Here is a 17,698-nt window from a genome sequence, read left to right as displayed (position 1 = left end):
TTCCTCTCGCAGGTAGTGTGTCCAAGGTAGGTCTGGCTGATGAGAGAACTGCGATGTCTGATGCCCATGTACCACGCTCTTGTCCAGCGGGCTGCTCTTCAAGATCGAGGTAGGCCTCAGCTTGGCAGGGTTTAGCGTGGGCGCTTTATGGCACGGGTAAGGAGGGGGGGGGGGAGGAATGGATGCAGATATTACCAGTAAGCAGTGGACCACGGGGTACCATCTGAATATTGAAAGTTCTGGGACCTGCTGCAGGCTGCTGCAAATCGTCAGCAGCTCATGCGATTGTTGTCCTGTGATGTCATGATTAACGAACAGTGTACAGGGGGTAACAAGTTTCAGGTACAAGGGCGATGAAAATAGGTGCGAGCCACGAGGCGCCTACGTGCTCCGCTGCTCGAATATTTTCCATCACGGTTGGTTTATTTCTGTAGTAGAAAAGAAGTGGTCCACAATACATTCTAGGATGACCGTGATGTATTTTTCTTACCACTCAGAGCACAAAAAAATGGAACAGCGGTGCGCGGGCGCCGCGTTGTTCGAATTTTTTTTCGTCGCTCTTGTGCGTTGTACTAAACCTTATAAGTGGTTTTCAAGTTATTGGACATACGCCATAAGCGAACATGCAAAAATGCACGGCATCGGCTAGCGATTCTTTAATAAGAGAGTTTGCTGCACCATCAACAGCCATACCAAAACAAAGCTGACGGCCATATCAAACTGAACATCTATCGAAGAAATTTTATAGACTCGTGTACGGCAAGCATAAGTTCCTTACCAGGTTTACGGCGCTCAGTAAAGCTACATCCCTTGGCCAGCGCCTCACGCCCATGGATGTGAGCGTGTAACTGGCCTGCAGAATTGTGGAAAGCTTTTGCAGGATCAATAGGTCTCCTTCGCCGATCAGTGCTACGTACAGCCTGTGCAGACGCCGGCTTCTTCCAACCCAGTCACAAAGCACTTGCATGTCTTCCTGGTTCACACATAACCCTGCGAGGATGGGGAAGAACCTGCACTTGGTCGATTTTTGAAGCAGCATCAATGGATTTTTAACCGTAATCAGCCAGCCAGTTCGTTCAAAGCTCAAGCTGCACTACAAGTTGACACAAATAGCCGGAAACTTCAAAAAAATTGTGCGAACGGAAGAAGAGAGAAGGACGAGAAAAAAAAATCCAGAGCACGATTTTAGTTTTCGACTGGAAACCGACGCGCTATTATTCTCACGCATTAATGCGCGATTTCCGCAGCATTAACACAGAAAAGAACTCGGATTTCCAGATATGTTCATGCTCCACGTCTTCACGACGAAGCCATCGTTTTGTAAAACTTGAGGGGACACTATTTCCGCCTTGAGTGTATTACGCTATAGCGCAAATGGATTCCTTCAGCGACCTGAGGCACGCTCTGCTTGTCGTAGATCGCGGGTAATAGTAATGCCACTAGATTCAAGTTGGTCATCGCAGCCTCCCACTGCTCACGAGTATACGTGTTGTGTTATGTTGGCTTTTATGGCGCATCAGCAGATAAGGCCCCGTCATGGGTCAAACACCACAGCAGGTGTAGGACGTCTGCATCTTTTAGGAACGAAACAAGAGAACAGGTTTTGACTAGGGCATTTTCCCTAGGAACAAGCAAGGGTGTAATGGGATGTGCTGGTCGTCGGAAATGCTTTCATCTAAGTAGATCAAGTTTTGTACAGAATATTAATATATGGTTTGTGATGGCGATTTCTCCGCAGTGTGCGCATGTTGGTTTCTATTCATTTGCAAGAATGAAGTTATCTGCCGTGTGTCAATACGAAAGGCGCCTTAAAATTATATCAATGAAACGTTCTTGATGACTTCATGTATTCCATAACTGGCTTTACTAGGTGTAACTTATTTGCTTCATTATCCCATGCACCCTGCCAATCTTCTCCCAGTTTTTGTTGTACAAATTTTTTAGTATCGTAATGCGTATTTTAACTTTCTGTAATTTAGCATACAGGCGGCTGCGACACATACATCGGACATGCCGGGACCGCAGATTTCTGCGTGACTTAGTACCCAATAGACTAATTTGTGTTTCGGCCGCTACTAGGTTGTGCGCTGTCTCCTATTAGAGGTTTTGATGCATTTTTTGGTGGTAGAGATAATTACGCTGAGGGAGTCTGTATAAACGATACTTTTTTTCGGTGTTGTTCTTCAGTATTTTTTCTGCAGCTAGGAATATGGCGTAACGTTCGTCAGTAAAATTGAACGCACACTAAGGCAGCCTTACTATTTTTTCTTGTTTTTCTTATACTACAGCCCAGCAACATTGTATTGTTTGGGAACCATCTGTATAAAATGCTGCATGATAACTATTTCTCGTTCAGTGCTAAGAACTCACGTATAATGTGTTCATGAGATGCTTGTGTTTTACGAAACGGTTTGTTAATGTGACGTCACATACTACAGGGAAATTGTACCAAGGTTGCAACAGTTCAGGTCTCTGTGCAATATCAAGCAGTGCATAAAGTATGTCGAATTCCTGGAACTGGTCTTCAAAACGGAGCATAAGTGGTCTGATGGCTTGGGGTATGGCATTAAAGGGCATTTTATAAGTATGGGGTAACAGATGTGTTTCGGTAACGGACGGATTTTAAGAATGTATGAACAAGCAAGCATGCTTCTGTCAGCTAGTGAAGGTTCATTTGATTCCACATAGAGGCTAGGCACAGGTGGTGTCCCCTATGCCCCCGTCAAAAGGCGCAAACCTCGGTTATGTGCTGAATTCATTCGTTTAAGGTATGATGGTCTTGCTGAATCATAGACCACGTACCCGCAAACAACACAGCAGCGCACTACTGCACGTTAGATATGGAGAAAACATATCCTCTCAGAGCCCAGTGTCTTCGCGAGATCACTTTAAGTATGTTTAAAGGTAGTTTAGTTTAGTTTCGTTTATTGGTGTCCCAAAGCGACTCAGGCTATGAGGGATGCCGTAGTGAAGGGCTCCGGAAATTTCGACCACCTGGGGTTCTTTAAAGTGCACTGACATCGCACAGTACACGCGCCTATAGAATTTTTCCTTCGTCGAAATTCAGCCGCCGTAGCCGGTATCTAAACCCGCGTCTTTCCGGTCAGCAGCCGAGCGCAGTAACCACTGAGCCACCGCGGCGGGCATACGCTAAAAGCTCGAGAAGCTTTGTCTATAAACTTATGTGTCGGGAGGATTGGGAGTCTTGTCGAGTGTTACACCTAAAAATATATATATCTTTTGTAGGGGGGGGGGGGGGGGCAGAATGGTTTCATTTAAGTGCAGAGTGGAATCAGGCTGCAGGCCTATCCTAAGAGAGAAAAAGGCGGCAACTGCTTTTGTGGGAAAGCCTAAATCCATTTATGTCTGCCCACTTACCAAGTTTGTTTAATGTGAGTTGTACTTGTCTTTAACGCGTTGATAAGCTGGATGAGGAGCATGTAATTTGGACGCCATCGAAAAAACTGAGCACATGATAGACTGAGATTACTTTGGGTATGGAGTTCATTTTTACGGTGAAAAGTGTTGTGTGTAAAAAGCATCCCTCAAGTACACTGTCCTACTGAGTTAAGCTTCTCAAGAGAGTTGCACTGAGGGGAAGTTGAAATGAGTGAATCGACAAGAAATTCAACATTCAAAGGAGTTAACCGTTCAGCCGCGGATGCCCAGACATGCCAGGTCGTGGAGAATTTCAAACGCGAAAGGGGTATCGTAAGCTTTTTCCATGTCAAAAGAAAACTGCCAAACGGTGTTGCCTACGTATGAATGCTTCTCGGAAAGTGCTTTCAAGCCCGACAAGATGGCCCACTGTTGAACAAGCTTTTCTGAAGCCACACTGGTGGAGGCCAAGCAGTTAGTGAGATTCAAGAATAAACATTAGCCTAATATTTACTGTGATTTCAAAGGATTTGGCAAGGCAGCTGCTTACAGCTGTTAGCCTGTAACTAGTAAGAGAGGTTGGGAGTTTTCCAGGTTTCAGGAATGGCACCATAACTGCATTTAATGAAGCCTCACGCATTTTTCCCGACCCCCAGGTTTTGTTAAAAAATGTCAAGAGTGCTTCTACCACATGTTCAGACAAATGGGCTAGCATTTCACAATGCATCTCGTACGGAAATGTAATCAAACTGTTGTGGGGTTCGTTAGTGTAACGACTAGTTCTAAGTCTGTATTTCTGTTCTTTGTTCGTGCTTTAGGCAGGAGTTAGTGTACTGTAGTGAACTAGAAACATGTGAGAAGCGCACCTCAAATATGTCGGCCTGTTTAGGAATACTTGTTTGGGCAACAGAGGGCGTCAGGAAAGTAAACGCAAAAAGGGAGAAGTTGTCATGAAGCTTGTGAACTTGCCCCACATAATTTTTGATGCAGTGGAACTGTTTTTGGAAGATACATAACCTTTCCATTAAGTTTTCTCAGCTTTACGACGGATGTATCATCTTTGGCCCTCGTCTTTATACAATTGATTGTTTTCCTGTGCAGGGGTACCGACGAAATATTTCTCCGTTTTTTGCCTCTTTTTTGCTCCTCTACATTCCCGCTCAAGGTCCCGCTGCGGTCCAAGGTTGGTCTCCTGGAGACACAGCCCTACCTGGGATAATGAATTTAAAGTACCTGTTACGCCAGAGTAGTGCGTTAAAACGACACGACACTTCTAGTGAACTAGAAATTTCACGGTTATAGACTAGTTGGGGAAAAGGGTAGAACAGCAGGTCGGTGGGTCTTTGCGTTGAAGACAGCTTTGCCGCCGCTACAGCGGGGGCGAGGGATGATTTGTGCCCATTACACCCTCGGATACGTTGGACGGCCGTGCAGAACCCACGGTTGTTTTCAAGTTGGGACTCTCCTGTGGGAGAGGTGCCTTGCGGCCCGCTGACCTGAACGTCCGCGTAGCCTGTTTATTGGCTGGTGGCACAGCGCTAGCTGCTGCCACAAGGGGCACGGGTGGCTCTGCTCCATGGTCACTGTTCGTTGCCTGGGCAGGCGCCGAAGGCTGCTGTGATGCTCTGCCTTGCTGCACCTTGCTGCACCGCAGCGAAGCAGCTTGTATTTTGCCACGAAAGTCGTTTCCGCGCTCCCATGAATGATATATCCAGTTGTACCTTAAGTGAGATCATTTTTCTATTTCTTCCAGGCTGGGCATGATTGTAAGCCGGATTACGCCAATGTGTGATTGAACTATAGAGTTCTCAACAGGATGGGCTTGGGAAGCACATTTGGCGCTGGCTTGTTGGCCTTGGCAGCTATGCGAGCCGTGGCCATACCTCCTGCTTTTGTAGCATCGACGTGGGTTTGGAATGGATGATCTGAGCTTGAGTTTTGTGTATCGTACCTTTACTGAATGTGGAAGTATGCTAAACAAGAAGGTAAGGACAATGTGCTTTGAGTTTCCGCATCATCACTTCTGAGGTTTATCCTCTACATAGTTCCTACGTTTTGTTCTTTAAGACCGTCTAGGAGTTCTTTTAGGCACTTCCGGTAATGGTCGGAAATTACTCCGCGAACAGTATTCAATGAACGGTGCTGGCGGATAGTCACTGGTATTTCTCCGAAACCTGTAACTACTCATAGATTCTCATATTCATGACTAAAGGAATTCCAACAGGAGGTCGCCATTTGCTAGTTTATTTCACTGCCTTCTTCTATAACTTTGGTTAGTCTTCATGTTACTAGGAAGGGCGACACCAGTCGTGCAGTTATGTACACGCTCTCGCTGTGGACCACGTGGAACCTTGGATAACTCTTTGCATTCTTCCTGAAAATATTTGCAGTCACTTCGGTGCGCCCTCGTTTCGGAGGGCGATCGGTTGAAAAAAAAAACGAAGTGGCCATAGAGAGTTTTCTATTCAGCAGCGGTGGTAGCCGCCCACCACGGAGCCCAAGGGGGGGCCGCAGAGGAACATGCATTCTAGTCCTGCCCTCACGGGCTGTACGCCACGACTACAGCCAAATATGGGGCTCTACACAACGTTAAGGCTCGCTGCCCGGAAAAAGGAAAGAGTCAGTAAGAGAGGAGAAGGCAGGAAAGTTGTGAAAAAGAAGATAGGGAAGTGAAAGCTTGGTGAAGGGGAGGACAGGATAAGGCGACTGCCGATTTCCCCCGGTCGGGTCACGCTGGAGGTGCCGTCTGCGTGAAGCTGGGGCCAAAGTGGTGAGTTGCATCCGCCGAGGGGCATTGAAGGCCCAAACATTCGGCATCGGTGAAACCATCAGTGTCCCCTTTCCCTCGGACACAGCGATGCCACGCACGGCTAAGCGCGGGTGCGCGGGTCCGTGATGACGCACTGCTCACCATTATTCAACTGCGTGGACGTCCCAGCGGATGCTCGGGAACCCCTCGTGTCTCAATTCACCAACATCTGCACACCGCAGATGTCCTTTCGGGGGCTCAACAGTATAGTAAAAGTTAATCAGTATAGTAAAGAGTATAGTAAAGGTTAATCAGGACAGCCCAAGTTTTGGAACATTCCCATGCTGAGTGGTATGGCGAGGGACATTTGCCGCGTAGTGGGCATTTATCCCAGTGCAGAGACTGGTGGGTTTTCTTGAGGAGGCTCATGTGAGGATAGGCATTGGTCTGCAGCTGTCTCCATGTTACCGACTGTTCCTTGGCAGTTTCGTGCTTGGTGGTGGATAGGTTCGTCTATACTGTCTTAACTGGTGAGGGTTACTCCACTATCGAGATCGTGGCCACATAGTGAAGAGTGATGGCGGTTAAACCAGTGACCCCTTCTGGCACTGTTCACTGGCGCAGAAAGCGCGACGCTGCCGAAGCTGAGAAGCCTCTGGCATCCTACGCGACCACAATGACCCGACAAAGGAAAAATGAAAGCAATCCGAGTATGAAAGGGATAAGCACCTGGCTAGAACTAGAAGTAGCACATACGAGATAGGCTCATATTTATTCAATAGAAAAACAATGAAACATTTACGTTCGTCGTAAACAGAGCCCTGTGGCAACAACAGTACCGCATCAAAACACGGTATCTATTCCTAGCGCAGAGGCACGTGCAGAGCAGGCAGGTCGACATGCACGACTGATTGCGGCTGACTTGACATACCAGCAATTCACGGTGGTACCGGAGTGCAAAAAAATAAGCTCTTGTTATGCTTATGTTGTAGAAGAGCAGATTGGTCTTAAGGGGTGAATCATCTCTACTAGCACCTCAATATGCTCTAGTTACACAAGCTTAATCGGCAGGCGAACCGGTGCAGGTCAACTGCACTCGAAGGAGGACCTAATTTAGAAATTTTCTAGCAGCCCGCAGCAAGGTAATTTTTTAAACCGTTATCTGCTGTTGAGAACTTATGCAATGTTTATGGTACCTGTTTAATTGGCTCGCCTTACATGCTTATTGTCATGCGTTCTTGTAAATGTCACTGTATCTGGTAACCTTGGCATGTGTACATATGTAAATAAAATTTTTACTAAACAAAACTTATGCAAAAGGCGCTAGTAAGCAAAGTCAAGGCCGTCATGCAGGACCAAAGTTGCGCAGGCTATACTTAGTGCAACCTCTGTGCTTTGCGCAGTGGTAGGTGATAGCCCTCCCTCTATCTTCCTATTTTACTTACAGCTCAAGTTGAGATCCTCGATGCTGTTGTTCAGAGCGATACCCTCAATTATGAAGTGTGCGCCGGAAGGTGATGCCGGGAGGCTTAAGTGGAATCGCCTCAGGCTCCGTGTCAGGGGAAGGTAGGCTCTCAGCTCCGGTACAATGCCGTCATCCACGGCTATCGTCCGGAGCACCACCTCGAGCGATGACAGATGATCCCCTCCACACTGGCAGTCAAGTCGGCACGGTGGGCGCAGCGACGTGTATAGCTGGTTGATCGATGAGCCGGGGTTGTTTTGCAGTTGATGGCGGAAGTCGCGCACCACCTCCGCCGACCACGTGCTGGTACCAACGCTCAACCTGGAACCGCAAGGCATCCTTCAGGTGGTTGGAAACATTTAGAAAGGACACTGATTAAAGAGTGTTAAGCGTAAAAAAGGAAGACTAGGTCTAGACCACGGTGTGAGAATATTTTAGGTGTTGACACTGAGCGCCCTCCGCGCCGGAGAGCACGCACAGATCGTGTTCGCCCTCCAGTAAATGCGCCGACTGCAGCGGCGCGGGGCCGCTGCTGAATAGTGGCCATTGGCTTGCGGAGCAGCGGACGCAGATGAGCGGTTTGATCGGCTTCCGGCGCCCTTTTCGGCTGTATTTGTTGGTGTTTTGCGGCAGTGCAGCACAAGATATGTACGTTCGGTTCTCGGCTTCCACGCTGTGCACGGTAGGCACCGTGCACGAACAAACCTTGCTAAAAACTAGGTTTTTGTGTCGCGGTTTGGGACCAGCCTCACTAATCGTTGTGCAAATGCGCGTGGTGGCGCGGGCCGACGCCGTGTACGCTCGCCGCGGCCTACGTACATAGGGGCTCTGATGTGTTGGTTGTGGCTTTGGCACACCTGTGGGGTTCAGCCGGGTCGAGAAGGCGACTAGACACGACTATGCTTTGTACCTAACTAATCGGGCTACTAGGGTTGTCCGGAACAAGTGTCACTTTTTAAAGCTGCATCGAAGCTAGCTCGCCTATAGAACTTCGGCGCCAGACAATCCCCAGAGCTATGGGTTGTGTTGTGTTGTGTTGGGTTTAGTGGCGCATAACCATCTAAGGCTAGCATGCGCCAAGCTCAAGGTGTATGAAAATTGATTTCTGTAGTACACCTAATTCTTCACATATTTCTTCAAAACGGAGGAGTAGTCGCCTGACTGCTTGTGGTTTGTTGTTAAACAGTTGTCTGGATTGGCATTTTGTTACTATGGGGTAGCAGAGATGCTTTGGCAGTGAACGTGTTTTTAGTACATATGCAGATGTCAGTATGGCTCTTCTATTTGTGAGGGAGGGTACATTTGTTTCGACAGAGACTGTTTTTGAGGGTGTTCTGTAAGCGCCAGTTGAGAGACGTAAACCGAGGTTATGCACGGGGTCCAGTCGTTTTAGGTATGATGGTCTCGCTGACCCATATACGATGCACCCGTAATCTAGACAGGATCGTACTAGAGCACGATAAATGAGCAAAGGGCATGTCCTGTCGGACCCCCACCGTTTACGTGAAAGCACCCTTAGAACATTCAAGGATCGGGAAGCTTTCTTTTTCAGGTTGTTAATATGTGGGAGGAAAGTGAGCTTTTTATCAAAAATTATACCTAGAAATTTGTGCTGTTCATTTACTGGTAATTCTGTTTCCCCTAGTTGGAGGGCGGGATTGTTCTTTAGGCCTCGTTTGAGAGAGAACATGACGGCCACTGTTTTTTGAGGAGAGAACTGGAATCCGTTTCTGTCTGCCCATGCCGCTAGTTTATTGTCAATTATACTTGTCTCTCGCACGTTCATGTGTTGGTTGATGTGCAAGCGATCTGGAGATCGTCAACATAAACGGAGTACATAACTGATTTTGGGATGATTTGTGCTAACGAATTCATTTTTACGACAAAGAGTGTAGTGCTTAAAATGCACCCCTGTGGTACTCCATTCTCGTGAACAAACTTCTTTGAGATGGTTGAGCCTAGGCGCACGTGAAAGGAACCGTTGGATAGGAAGTCCTTTATGCAGTTCAACATCCTTCCCCGGATGCCAAACTCTGCTAAATCGCGGAGGTTAGTTGGTTAATTATATGGGTTTTATGGCGCATAAGCAACTATAGCTATCATGCGCCAAACACAAGGTTAGATGATGTTATGTCAAGTGTACAGAGGTTACATTATACTACATTTAAAACATTGGCTTTCTTTAGAAACTTACAAACAAGTGAAAACTCGACAAGTGTTTGCTCGCCTAAAAGTAATGCGGGATGAAATGGAATGTGTTCATTGTAAAATACCGTAAAAATTTTTTTTTCTAAGTTGTTCGAGACGCGAGCGAGAAATTAAAATGTCATTTACTGTGAGCTCCTCACCACGCATTTCACACAGAGGTTTGTCTTTTTTTGTTAATAACAAGTTATGGGTGATGTGTCTGTGACCTACGCGTAAACGACATAAAATTACTTCGATAAAACGCTCTTTATGGCGGCATGATTTCCATTCTTTTAAAATGGGCTTCATGGTACGCATTTTGTTTTTCCTTCATTTTCCCAAGCAGCTTGCCACTTGGCTCTTAGTTTGCTATGTACTAACTTCATGTAGTCCCTAGGAGGCAAATTCACATGTTTTATTTCCATGGTTCTGGTTGGTGCAGCACACATGTCGACTCTCTCATTGTCCCTAATGCCAACGTGACTGGGAACCCAGCAAAATTTTATAACATGCTTTTGTGTTGTGACCTTTACAATATTGTGTATCATGCTTCCTATCAGTGGCTCCGTGGCATTTTTGGAGTTTAATGCTGTAAGGACGCTCAGTGAATCTGTATAAATGATGCTGTTTTTGATGTTTTCATTTGTTATTTTCTGTACCGCAACACAAATGGCATAACACTCAGCGGTGAAAACTGTAGCACATGAGAGCAGTCGTACTGCATTTTTATTTTTTCCTTGTATTACTGCGCCTCCTACATGACCATGAGTTTTTGACCAATCAGTATAAAATGCAGTGTAATTTCTGTATTTTTGTTGTAGTGCTAGATATTCTTGTATTATATGGTCGTGTGGCGTACAGGTTTTCCTGAGGGGTGTTAGTTTGACGTCACACACTGCGGGAAAAGAGTACCACGGTGGTAGCGCTTCGTGTCTTCGGGCAATATTTTTAATTTCATTGAGTATGTTCAGGGCTTGGCATTTTTCTTCGAAGCGCAAGAGCAACGGCTTAATCGCGTGAGGCTTGTTGTTGAAGAGTATTCGGGATGGGCACTTCGTGACAATTGGGTAACAGAGATGTTTAGGCTGAAAAAGGATTTTGAGGATGTATGTACAAGTTTGTGCAGTTCTTCGATCTTCTAACGAAGGTTCATTAGTTTCCACATACAGAATTGCTATTGCGGAAGTTCTGTAAGCACCGGAAGACAACCTTAAACCAAGATTGTAGACGGGATCCAGTCGTTTAATGTAGGATGGTCTTGCTGAGCCATATACTATGGACCCATAGTCTAACTTAGAGCGAACCAGAGAACGATATATATGTAACAGGCATGCCCTATAAGACACCCAGCGTTTTTTTTTTTTACAGTAGTTTCAGCACATTGAGGGCCTGGGAAGCTTTTTTCTTTAAGCTATTTATATGTGGCAAGAAAGTAACGATTCTTAACGATTTTTATGTTTTTAATGCCATCATTTCTGTTATTGATTGTCTATAGCTTTTAGTCCCTTTAAGGCGACCTCATCTTTCATTATCGATCATCCGTTATTTCGCGCCTTGGCCCTATACACCCTCCGCTTCTCTTTATCGTCTTTCACCGCCACCACATTCACTAACATACTGTATCTACTGACGTGACTGTCTTCTGGATTCCGGTGACCGAGCAACCTTTTATCTATGTTCCACCCCCTCATGATCGCTATATATTCTCTGTATTTCGCAATAAAAATTCAGTTGATAGTCAGCGCCTGTGTTCGTCTTTCCTTGTTTCTTGTGTCCCGTCCTTTGCGCTGCTCCACCACGATGCAACAGCACCAACTAGCCCAGCAACTTGCTCTTCTAAAAGAAAGTAAGTTATTTATCGAAAGTTATCTCTAGAAATTTTTGCTCTTATTTGATAGCTAAACGGGTTTGGTTTAGATATAGTGTGGGGTCGGCCTGCAGGCCTCATATCAAAGGGAACAGAACTGCTACTGTTTTCTGAGGAGAAAATCTAAATCCGTTTCTATCTGCCCAAGTAGGCAGTTTATTTATTGTTATTTGTATCTGCCGCTCACAGGTAGGTATACTGGAAGACGTGCATGCTATTTGGAGGTCGTCTACATAAACTGAGTACATTATGGATTTTGGGATTACTTTTCCGATGGAGTTCATTTTTATGATGAATAAGGTCGCGCTGAAGATGCACCCCTGGGGTACGCCAGTTTCTTGAATAAAATTGTTGGAGAAGGTTGCGCCTAGGCGGACTCTGAACGTGCGGTTGCTTAGGAAGTCGCTCAAACAGCCGAGCATCCTGCCGCGGATACGTAGGTCCGCTAGGTCACGGAGGATACCGAACGTCCACGTTGTATCGTAAGCCTTCTCCAGGTCGAAGAAGACCCCGATGCAGTGTTGGTTTTGGATGAACGCTTCCCTGATGGTGTTTTCCAGGCGGAAAAGGTGATCGGTTGTGGAACATGTCTTTTTAAACCCGCACTGGTGTATATCTAAAATTTGTCGGGACTGAAGTATGAAGGTTAGTCTGATGTTTAGGATGCTTTCGAATGATTTTGCTATACAGCTAGTGAGCGCTATTGGCCTGTAACTGGTGGGACTAGTTTGTGGTTTCCCTGGTTTTAGGACGGGTACTATGATTGCTTCTTTCCAGGCTTGGGGGATTTCTGCACTCATCCATATTTTATTGAAAAATTTTAGGAGAGCCTCTCTGGCACTCACAGAGAGGTGAGCAAGCATGGCATAATGTATATTGTCTGGGCCTGGTGCTGTCATTTTACCGGATCTTAGTACTGTGTTTAGTTCCTGCATTGTAATAAGCTGATTGTAGTCTTCATGTATGCATGTTCCAAAGGGCAGTTTGTTTTTCTACCATTGTTTTGTGCTTTTGAAATGTGTGTGTTTAGTTGGATGAGCTTGAAACAGTGGAAAAATGCTCACCCAATATGTTGGCCTGCTCTTCTAATGTTGTTTGAGTACCGGGTGTTGTTAACATTGGAAATGTGAATGGAGTCAAATTTCCTGTGACTTTCCGCACCTGCTCCCAGATTTTCTTTGATGATATTGAGCTGTTTATGGAGGATATGTCCTTTTGCCATGATGCCCTTTCTGCGTTGCGTCTAATGTATCGTGCTTTGGCTCTAGCCCTTTTGAAGATGAGCAAGTTTTATGCTGTGGAATATCTGTGAAGTTTTCCCCAAGCCTTATTTTGCTGCTTTTTAGCCAATGAGCATTCATTTGACCACGAAACTTGTGTTTTTCGTGCAATTTCAGACGTTTGTGATATGGCTTCTATTGCTGCAGATATTAAGCATATGACAAATTTTTCATTTATTTCTTCTATCGTAAAGTTTTCGGCATATTCTTTTTCCAGTGTGGCCTTCGTTCTGAAAAGTGCCGAGTCGGCGAGGTGAATTTTCCATCGCCGTGGCTTCGTAGGGAGGATGAATGTAGATGATGTTAGCTTTAAAACCGTAGGTAAGTGATCACTTCCCCGAGGGTCGTCCAAAACATCCCAAATAAAATCATTAAAAACCGAATGTTAAGCAAATGCTAAATCGAGACAGGTCATTTTTCCAGAGCTGGGGAGCAGTACGTGGCTTTTCCCGTATTCATTAAACATATGTTATTCGAAAGAATAAAATCCTCGATGAGCTGACCCCTGGAATCATTATGCTCACTTCCCCAGAATGAGGAGGGTGCGTTAAAATCCCCAATTATCACATATGGCTCAGGCAACTGTTCCAGAAGTTCTTCTAGGTCATGCATTGTAATTGTGTTGTGTTATGTACAAAGAGCATATTGTTATTGTTTTATGGCTAATGATGTTTACAGCGACCGCTGCTAAGTTTGTCTTTAATGATACCTCTCTTGCAGGGACATCGCTTAGCGTAATTATAGCGACGCCTCCTGAGAGTCGGCTAGCTTGCACTCGGTCTTTCCGGAAAATATTATATTTTTTAAGATGTTTGTGTGCTGTTGCCCAAGGTTCGTTTCCTGCAGGCACACAGCTGTAGGTGCCATTGTTTTCAGCATATCGGTTATGTCTGTGCAGTTTCTGTGTAGCCGTCTACAGTTCCATTGTATTAGATACGCCATTGTGATAAGCTGGGGATTGGGGAAAGTTATTTGTTCTCAGGAGCAGTGATTCGTGGTTTCCCTTTTTTCTCTAGGGAGTCTCGCCGCCGCTGCAGCGGTGGCGAACCAGGAGTTGAATCCATCGCCACTTTTGTGGCGCCGGATTTCCGCGGAGACGCCGCGGATGCGTGTGTTTTAGATGTCGGCGGACTTTCGCTGACATCCATATCGTCCACCGCGGACGTGGAGGATACTTCTTGGTTGCGATGGCCAGTGGCCTTCGCATTAGATTTTTTTTGTTGGCACCGCTGAAACAGGCCCTGCTCCAGAGGCAGAGTCTCTTGGGCCAGCAGTTGCCTTCTTAGAGGGGTGGGGCGACAGGTCCAGTTCAGCAGAGCTGTTCTGGGTGTCAGTCGCCGAGGATGCCGCTGCTGAAAGTGGGGCCTGAGGGCCTCCGGCGAGGATTGCGTGGTCTTCTCGCGATATTTTCAGCCCTGTGAACTGTACCACCGACTTCTGTGGTGGGGACTTGGTTGTCGACCTCAGGTCCACCGGATCGACCTGTGTGCCGACAGAAACTGAAGGTGGCGGCGGTCCCCGCGTCACCGCTTCAGAGTATGTCCCTTTCTGTTGGAAAGAGACGCGTTTTTTTGCCTCAAGGTAGGACAGGTTTTCTGTGGTCTTCAAAGTTATGATTTGTTTCTGTTTTCCACACTGGACACGACCTGGAGTACGCGCCATGTGCGCCATTGCAGTTGACGCATTTTGGTGTGCGTTCGCATCTTTCCTCTGTATGTGCGCCTTCTGCGTATGTGACACAAGTGGGTTTACCCCGGCAAGCCAACATGCTGTGTCCAAAGCGGTGGCACTTAAAACATCGTCTCGGATTCGGTATGTATGGGCGGACTTTACAATGGAGGTATGCGGCGTGGATAGAATGAGGCAGAGTTGTGCTATTGAAAGTTAGGACAATGTGTTTGGTCTTGATTTCAGCATTGTTTCTCCGGATGGTTATTCGTCGGGCTGCTATTACTCCTTGTTCGGCTAGTTCTTTTTCCATTTCCCCATCGGTACTCTGTAGGAGTTCATATTCAGATATGACGCCCTTTGAGTGGTTCAGAGTGCTGTGCGGGGTTACCTGTACACTCATTTCTCCAAGATTCTCCAATGACATCACTTTGGTGGTGTGCTTTTGTGTTTATTTCTACAAGGAGATCTCAGGTTCCCTGTTTTTTCGCTTTGTAGACTTTGCCTACACAACTTTTTAGGGTGTTGGCGATGACAAATGCAGACAGGTTGGCTACCGGTACATCAGTGTTTGAGTGAAGCATAAAAAACTTCGCAAACGTTTCTGGCTTCTGTGGATTCAATTTCTTGACATCTTCACATCAGTGCGACCCGTTTTCGGGGGCTGGTCAGATTTTGTTGCAGATTTTTTCATACGGCATGTACTGACTAAGGGTTCCTAATACTTTGTCGCCTCTCATTCACCCTTATACACAGAGGAAGGTCCCGGGACTCCCCGCCAGGTAGACAAACGAGGAGTATGATCATGGAAGACAGTTGGGCTAGGTGGTGTGAATTCGTTAGTGACTGCGACATTGCAACTAGCGTGGAAAGCACAAGGACAGCGACAAAAGGAACCGACGGCACAGCACGCTACACTTCCACTGACGTTTTAATGCACACATAACAGATTTTTACACTTCTATTCTGCGCATGCTCAGGAGACTGTACCCCCGCCCCCTTCTCTTTATCACGAAGCAGGTTGTCATAACAGAGTAAACATTTAAACCAAATTGACGCGCAAGTTTTTTGACAGGTAGATTATCTCTTTTTTCGTGAGGGCTACTGAGGGTGTGCTCACGCACTTGTCCCCTGCCTTATCAACGCAAAATGCTTCAAATATCTCCCTATCACCCTGCCTATGAAGCCACCTCAGCACTCTCGTGTGGCTAAAGAGTGGAACGCATTTTTCTTCATTACCGCCTGTTGTTTTTACTTTGCATTTGCGGCAATGTGCGGCCCAATGGCCCCCGCGTCATCAAAGCTGCGACTGTAGTCCGGTGTTTTCGTAGCCTCTCGTTCAGGCACTGGCCTTTTTGGCCAATATAACATTTACCACAGGTCAGTGGGATGAGATACACCACACCGATGGTGCAGTTCACAAACCGCGTGGCGTTTTTGTTGCGCAGGTTTTTGCCTGGTAAGCATTGTTGACCATTCGGCACATCCTAGACAGCTTTTGTGGGGCTGTCAAAACGACAGGGATTCCGCACTTTCCCGCGGCCTTTTTCAGGCGATGGGACAAGTTGTGCATGTAGGGCACAGGCACCGGACGTCCCCCCGGGCCGTCATTGCAGTAGCCTGCTGTCTTGCGTTCCCGTCGGAGCTCTTTAATAAGGCTCTCAGCGACAGACGCGACGTGTTTTATGCCTTTTCCGCTGACGTAGTACATCTTTTTTACTCTATGCCACAGACACAACTCTGCACAGCTGTCAGAGAGCGAATTGAAGCGCTGGGTGTGACTGTCTTCCAAAATTCATCTGGGATTTCTGTAGATAATTTTTTAGAATTGCTTAGCTTTTACCTTTCTTCTACACTTGTTGAATTTGACAATGCTTCTTACTTGCAGAAGCAAGGCATATGTATTGGTTCGCGTATTGCACCGGTTTTAAGCGACTTGTTTTTAGCGTCTATTGACAAAGAAAGTTTTTCGCGTCTGGACAAGACTTTTGTTGCCAAAATTTTTAGATATGTTGATGCTTATCTTGTTGTTTTAAAAAGTGTGACGCCTGATAGAAGAGATGACATTCTGCAGGGTGTTTTTAGTGTTTTCCAAGAATGTGGTAAAGGTCTGAGTTTTACTCATGAGGTTCCTGATGAGGGTTGCTTACGTTACCTTGACCTCAGCATTAGCTTTAGTAGTAGCTCACTATGCTGGACATACATCCCTCGTTCAAAAAAGCCTGTTCTTAGCTATAATTCGGCCCATTCGAGAACCGTAAAAAGAGGGATAGCAGTGAACTGCCTAAGAGCAGCTCTGCAGAAGTCTTGTGAACACAAAGTGAACGTGAGTGTTCAGCAACAGGTCCTCCGTCTGCGTAGCGCTTGCTTCCCTGACAGCATACTCGCGTCTGTCGCTGAGAGCCTCATTAAAGAGCTCCGACAGGGACGCAAGACAGCAGGCTGCTGCAATGCCGGCCCGGGGGGACGTCCGGTGCCTGTGCCCTACATGCACAACTTGTCCCACAGCCTGAAAAAGGCCGCGGGAAAGTGCGGCATCCCTGTCGTTTTGACAGCCCCACAAAAGCTGTCTAGGATGTGCCGAATGGTCAACAATGCTTACCAGGCAAAAACCTGCGCAACAAAACATGATTGTTGCGCCTTGATTGATGACAACAAAACACGCCACGCGGTTTGTGAACTGCACCATCGGTTTGGTGTATCTCATCCCAATGACCTGTGGTAAATGTTATATTGGCCAAACAGCCCAGTGCCTGAAAGAAAGGCTACGAAAACACCGGACTGCAGTCGCAGCTCTGATGGCGGGGGGCCATTTGGCCGCACATTGCCGCAAATGCAAAGTAAAAACAACAGGCGGTAATGAAGAAAAATGCGTTCCACTCTTTAGCCACAAGAAAGTGCTGAGGCGGCTTCATAGGCAGGGTGATAGGGAGATATTTGAAGCATTTTGCATTGATAAGGCAGGGGACAAGTGCGTGAGCACACCCTCAGTAGCCCTCACGAAAAAAGAGATAATCTATCTGCCAAAAAACTTGCGCGTCAATTTGGTTTAAATGTTTACTCTTTGTTATGACAACCTGCTTCGTGATAAAGAGAAGGGGGCG

General features: G+C 46.4%; 1 protein-coding gene across 1 annotated transcript in view; it reads right to left on the bottom strand.

Moving 5' to 3' along the window:
* The window catches only part of LOC149369695 (uncharacterized), a 97,290-nt gene that overhangs the window by 26,303 nt on the left and 53,289 nt on the right, over window positions 1-17,698 (bottom strand). The window contains exons 7-8 of the mRNA XM_089576289.1: window positions 7,573-7,913; window positions 779-990 (exon numbers count right to left, since the gene is read on the bottom strand). Coding sequence (XP_089432415.1) covers window positions 779-990; window positions 7,573-7,913 — 553 coding nt within the window. The remainder of the gene's footprint in view (window positions 1-778; window positions 991-7,572; window positions 7,914-17,698) is intronic.

The sequence above is a fragment of the Amblyomma mixtum genome, chromosome 1 (assembly GCF_055824585.1).
Source record: "Amblyomma mixtum isolate Tamu chromosome 1, ASM5582458v1, whole genome shotgun sequence".
NCBI lineage: Eukaryota > Metazoa > Arthropoda > Arachnida > Ixodida > Ixodidae > Amblyomma > Amblyomma mixtum.
Note: the sequence above shows the minus strand (reverse complement) of the source record. Positions and strands in the feature narration are given on the sequence as shown.